This window comes from Fukomys damarensis, unplaced genomic scaffold, assembly GCF_012274545.1.
Source record: "Fukomys damarensis isolate Sample0158 unplaced genomic scaffold, DMR_v1.0_HiC HiC_scaffold_42, whole genome shotgun sequence".
NCBI classification, from domain to species: Eukaryota; Metazoa; Chordata; class Mammalia; order Rodentia; family Bathyergidae; genus Fukomys; species Fukomys damarensis.
In genome coordinates, this window is record NW_022900954.1 from 57,697 (window position 1) to 64,430 (window position 6,734).

At 36.0% G+C, this 6,734-nt stretch overlaps 1 protein-coding gene across 1 annotated transcript; it reads right to left on the minus strand.

Moving 5' to 3' along the window:
- Positions 1-364: 364 nt before the first annotated feature.
- Positions 365-4,987, minus strand: LOC104872694 (serine protease 52-like). The gene is made up of 7 exons (XM_010638971.1): positions 4,860-4,987; positions 4,537-4,670; positions 4,108-4,429; positions 2,560-2,695; positions 1,962-2,209; positions 1,137-1,270; positions 365-637 (listed from the first exon to the last, which is right to left on the minus strand). The coding sequence occupies exons 3-7, from the start codon at positions 4,241-4,243 to the stop codon at positions 365-367; spliced, it is 927 nt and encodes a 308-aa protein (XP_010637273.1). The 5' UTR covers positions 4,244-4,429; positions 4,537-4,670; positions 4,860-4,987.
- Between the last annotated feature and the right edge of the window lie 1,747 nt (positions 4,988-6,734).

Sequence of the window (6,734 nt, forward strand, 5' to 3'; positions counted from 1 at the left end):
GAGCTGGATCACTGTGGGAATGGCCTAGAACAACATATATCCCTTTTCTTCCCTTGGTCATGCCCCCTTCTCACTGCTATGTCATGAACTCTGCTCTCTACAGTGATCATGTTTGTGCCTTCCCATTCTCCCCTGTTATCTGTAGACTGAAATCTCTGCAAACTGTAAGCCAAAATAAACTGCTTTTCCTTTAACTGGTAGATATTTTTGTCTTAGAAAAGTAAAAGCAGTAAGAAAAGAACAGACTATGGAGAAAAACTCTATTTATTAAAGACTATATAACACAGGTCAATCTTTTGCTTTGTGCTGTTTCATCTTATCTCTCAGGATAAAGAGATTAGCACTTCCAACTCTAGCTACTGGACTATAAAATTGTCTGGGCTGCAGCAATCAGTATTGACAAAAGTGGTAATGTATTTGATTGTTTCAGGAGACTGGAGGATTTTGGCTTTTCCATCCAAGGCATAATGGCCTGGTTTATTGGATAACCAGATTTTTCTGAAGTTGATAAGATCCAGGAGAAATGTGGACTCACAATGGTAGCTAGAGCCTTGACACTGGCAAAGCCTACTTGTCTCCATCTGCCATTTTCAGTCACATCTCTGCACAAAGCTGCACTGCCCGGACTCACTGGCTCCTGTGAAGTCAAAGATAGAATTAGCTTTAAGTCCTTTTCCCATATTCTTATTCAATTCTAGAATTCATAAGTTGTAATAAGTATTCAGGAAAGGGAGAGATTTAAGACAGGTGCATAAGTAAATCATTCTCACCAAATGTATTCTAGAATATACTGGCATAAGAAAAACTTGTAAATTCAACCACAAAATTGTATTTTACAAGGGAATTAGAAAAAGGACTTAAGAAGCAAGAACATCATATTGCAAAAGAGGAGAATGATGTCAATGCCTAACTTGTATTGAAAATACTAAAATCAATGATGCAGTGTAGAGAGGAAAATATGTGTCATGTATATCAAAATTGTCAATATATTTCTAAAGTTTGATCAGAATTTTTAAAAATGTAATTTCAGTGGGCAAACCTTTATCATTTAAAGGTAGATGGTCTACTTTTTTACACACACATTGAAAGTTTCTAACATCCTGAAAAAGAAAAAAAACAAAGCATGAGAGTCTTACCATAATTGTGTCAGCACCTTTGGCCTTAGCAATGAAGCAAATAACAGAACCACCTATATCAGGGTATAGATAGGCACAGGTCGAAGTTTGCATAACCTGAATCTGTAACATTTCTGGATTTTCATCTGTATGTCCTGGGATAAGAGATGGAATATATAAATCTTCAAGTAATAGGTCATATTGAATCAGCAAACATTGAGATGACTATATTCTGATTTATCACTTAAAACTGTATCTCTAACTTATGATGAAAAATTATTTTTCTCATGCCATTAGAATCTCACCCTACCACTTAATCAAAATATAGAATTTTTTGATTGGTACAAAGCCAAATTCCAATTCAAATTGATTTTCATTACTTTCAATAGGTAAAACCTAAACAAAAACTTCATTTGTCCTCAGTTCCAAAATTAGCAGAGTTGAAACTTTAGTCACCTCTATCTTGCATAGGAAATATTCCAACCCACACAAAAAGATCTTCCTATTTCTTTTCCATCACTAACAACCCTTGGCGTCATCATCAAGACAATCATTTTATGGAAAAAAAAAGTCACCATTTAGGTTTCTGATTTTATATAAATCTTGACTATATAAATTACAAAAATATAATAACATATAATAAAATATATTTAAAATATAAAATTAGTAATATAGCCATATAAATAACCTTGATATATGTTCTATAATTTACGTTATATTATATAGACATTATAAAATTAGTATAATTATATAATTATAATTATAGTTTTTTCCCCTAGACTCAGGTATTAAAAGTATAATCTTGTTATAGAATCGATTTCCTAATTAAGAGAGGAAATAACTAACCTGGTTTAAGAATTTGTGGTCCAGTAAGCCAACAATCTGAGTTGCTTAGATTCTTCATATGGCCCAAAGGCGCTAATATCGGAAGGGGTGTCTGGACTTCTTGAAGGAGCAATAATGCTAGATCATTTTTTGCTGCCCCATTCACCAACCGGAATCTCTCATGCAATAGAATGTTAGACACCTTGACAACTCTCAGAGGTGCCCCAGGATGTCTAAAGCCCAGTATGACAACAGAATCTTCAGGAGTCCTACACATGTGGGTAGGAATTAATTAAAAGAGACTCACTAGGAAAATTCAACCTTAAGACCATATTAGGCTTTTCAAGGTATTGCTTTGGCTCCACCACGGGAGATCTCTAGCTTACTCCAGAGAATTAAGAAGTCTATTAAAGGAGTCAGAGTTCACAAACACTAGGATTACAGGAGAATTAAATAACAGAAGCACCAACCAATTAGACATGGACAGTTGTTTGGTCAGCCTCAAACAAAGATGTCATGGCACAAGAAACTATGGAAGTTATTTTACCCAAAGAAATATTTAGCAGTCTAATCTGAATGTAAATAATGTGATATTGAAAGAGGCAAAACACAAGCTTACATGTTTCTGACACAGTGGGCAGCAGTGAGAAACCAAGAGCTGCTAATAACGGATCCACTGCAGACTTGACTGCCACAGTTTATGATAATGGCCTGCCCAGGCATAGCATAATGAAGAGAAATCCGATCTGTCAAAGCTGAGAAAAAAGTATAGTTGGTGAACAATTGGTATCCCATTTTGTCAAGTTTTTAATCAGTCATACTAAATAGGTTGGCACCTTAATAGCTGCACATAAGCAGCTCTGTCATTCTGTCTGATATTTGTCTGAAAAGTCTTCTTTTATCTTTCCAAGCCTATTGTTTCTTTATAGTCCACACTATATTACCTTTAGTCAAAATTAAGAACTATTCAGATTTCTCTCCAATTACAAACTTTATTTAGCTATTAGTTTGTTATAATTTGGAGCTAAGACATCTATACTTGAACTTGAAGATACTGAATTAACTAAAATTAGAACCTCTATAAAGCAGATATTACAAATAGGAAATCCTGGTTTGAAGATTAGAAAAGAGCACATATTTAAACCCAAATTTTAGAGTTCCTCAAGTATTGGCAAGTTGTAGGAATGCAGGATAATGTACACATTAAAAAAAGTAGTTAATAATTTATTAGCTGATCACAAATGAATAGAAAATGTAGTGGTATATCACTTTACAATTCTAATTTGTTTTGCAGTTGGGATGGTGGTGGCTGCATTTGTGTTTTTGTGAAGAAGATGGCCTGGATTCTGTTTGTCATCCGATTGTAGTTTATGAACTGAAGTAAAAAATGTCAGTGTTTTCGTCTGTGAACCATATTGTTTGCAAACAGAAGCATTCCTGAACAGAGGTATTACTGTATGGGTGAAACTGGAAACATAATGTGGATCATTGGGATAGCCCACTTTGAGTTGTCTATATGAAGAACTGCATGAATCAGTATTTGAGTGAAGAAGTTTTATGCCCCACTTAGGTATGAAAAGCAATATTCTTTATATGTGTGGCAACAGGAGATAGATGACAAGTGTGTTTACTGAAATGAAAGTACAGCACATAGGAGTGAAACAGATTTCTGGGTAAGGAAAAGCCCATAAATGTAAAATAGCCACAGATATATTGTGATAGTCTTTAGAATAGTCAAGGGGAAGAAGGAAGATGACAACCAGAATAGTATATAAAGTAAAAACATACAAATTAGTTATTATCTGCTTATCAACACAAATAAAATACTTCAAACATTTTTTTTTTTACTAGACATGCAATGTACTCGGTAAAGACATAATTCAGAATGAGTTTGAGTGTCAGTGCTATAAATGGAACGACGTTTCCGCATCCCAGGGTCTCAAAAGTAAATAAGATAATTAAAATAACTATTGTTACCTCTATTACATAGGGAGATTAAGAAATTTAAACTATACACTGTATCAGAGGTCTTTGTAAACGTTAGAAAAACAGTTCCTCTTAGTATACAAAAAGGTTCCTGCTGTTTGAGTTAAGAACTTTCCCTCATCCTTCTTTCTTCATTTCTATTTCCATTGTTCTCTTCATTTTATTCTCATACCTTCTTTACTAGTATTGTCTTGGGTCTTCCTCTGAGGCTGTGGTAGAGAAATGAAGTGTGGCTGAATAGAAGCTGAACTAGAAGTAAACTCTGAAGCATTTCCAGAGGTAGAGACTGAAAGGCATGTAGGAGCAGAGTTAATCATGGACCATTGCTGAGACCAGGGTGCATGGCAAGGCCTTGTTACTCCCTGGAGCCAGAAAATGAAAGGGCTCACTTGGCTGAAGATGTAGGGCTTTTGGCAATGTTCATCAAAGTAAATCAATATTCCCACCTGTACCCAGGTGTTCTTCTGTTGTAGGCGGCACACCAGAGGAGCTCCTATATCACCCTGTGAGAAACAGAAAAGTGTTTTAGTTGTCCTAAAGAAATAGGAAATGATTTCAGTGTAGAAGAGTGTCTTTACCCCACATCTTTAATATTCCCTCATTTTGTCACCTTACAGCCAGCCTCCCCAGTAGTGTTCCTGGCTTCCACACAGAAAGTTAATTCATTTATCTCGGGCCCAAATTGTGTACAAGTGCTGGCTTGCAGGATGCTCAGGTGTCTTTTTTGCAAAATTCCAGGTTTTCCTGATTGACAAGAAGAAAGGTTTGTTTGGCTTTTGTTTCACTTTATTTTGTTTTAAATTTAGACTAAATCTGGGGGAAAATATGGCTGAAGAGAGACATAATAAGTGTTCTACTACTGCTCATGAGAGGACAGTACTCTCTTTCCCAGCAATGATTCTATCCTACCTCAATTCCTTCTTCATTACTTACCCCTCGTAAGAGACCAACTGGGTAGCCAGCAGTCATAGAGTTGTTTATTTTTCACTTGCTCCAGACTCTTCTCCAGGCAAATAGGTAGTATGCGAGGTTGAAAATGTAGTGGCTCCTTCAGAAAGAGCAGTCCAGGTCCTAGCGGTCCCTCGGGACCTATGTAGGGCATGGCATAGTGAATGCCTACAATGTGAGCTTGAGCTGAGTCCTGAAGATCAATAAGCCCCACTTGTACCAACCTGAAGGCCTCTGAGTTTTTTCTGGAGGAAAAATTTATCAAGAGTTTATTATTCCAAAGTGAAAAAAGAAACATTGATTTCACATAAACTGATGCCATCCTGGAGAACACAAGCCTATTCTTAGGCCTAGTCTATTTATTGACCCCAAATATATTAGAAATATAGGAAATATTAAAGATAATAAGCCATAGAAGACTTCTAGACTTAATTGACAGATTCAGTGGAGTAAATATATACTAGGTCTACACCCCAAAACCAATAGCCTCCTTGTACACAAATAACAGACTCAGTGAGAGGGAAATTAGGGAAATAATTCCCTTCATAATAGCATCCAATAAATGAAATATCTAGGAATCAATCTAGTGAAGGAAACAAAAAATCTCTACACTGAAAACAGCAACACTCTGAAAAAAGAGATCAAAAAGGATATAAGAAAATGAAAAGACATCCCTTGCCCCTGGGTAGGAGGAACCAATAGAGTGGAAATGGCCAGGCCTCCAAAACTGCTACAGAGGTTCAATGCAATCCTAACTGAAATCCTTACTACATATTTCGCAGAACTAGAGAAAACAATCCAAACATTTAGAAGAGACCTAGAATACCAAAAGCAACTCTAGGCAACACAGACGTGACAGGGGGCTCACAATCCCCAACTTGAAACTATACCACTGTGATTAAAAACAGCAAGGTAATGTCAAAGAGACAGACCCGAGGATCAGTGGAATAGATAGCCCTTTTAATAAATAGTGTTGGGCAAAACTAGATTTCAACCTCAAACATTAAATTAGACTCCATCTTTCACCAGGCACTAAACTAAAATCCAAGTGGATTAAATATCTAAATATTAACGTAGAAAGTCTCTACTTATACTGCAAAAGAAACCACCAAGAGAGCCAAAGGACAACCTACAATGTGGGAAAATATTTCACTAGCTCTTCCTCTGACAAATTGCTATATAGAATATATAAAGAACTAAAAAAAATCAAAACCCCCAAATATAAAGATCCAGTTTAAAAAATGGACATCAGAAATGAAATACATTTATCAAAGTAAAAGCAACAAATAAACAATGAAAAAATATTCAACATCCTGGTCATTTGAGAGATGCAGATGAAAACAACACTGAGATTCCATCTCACCCCAGAAAGAATGGCTGCTATCAAGAAATCAACCAATAACAAATGCTGGTAGGTTGTCGGGGAGAAAGGAGTCCTTTTTTCTTGTAGATGTAGACTGTTGCAACCAGTGTGGAAATCAATATGGAGAAAACTCAAGCAAGTAGGATTAGAGGTTCATTTTACTCAGCTATCACTCTGCTTGGTATCTTTCCAAAACGATTTTTAAAATCACACTAACGTGACATATGCTTACCCATGTTTATAGTGGCACAGTTTTTAATAGCTAAAATTTGGAAACAGCCCAATTGTCCATCAACTGGATAAAGAAGATGTGGCTTTTCTATAAAATGGAATACCACTCAGCCCTAAAGAATGAGAAACCAGAGATATTTATAGCTAATTGGATGCACATTGAGGCCATACTCTTTTTTGTTGTGTGTGTGTGTGTGTGTGTGTGTGTGTGTGTGTGTGTGTGTGTGTTTGTTTGTTTGTTTTTGGTATCAGGGATAGAACTTGGG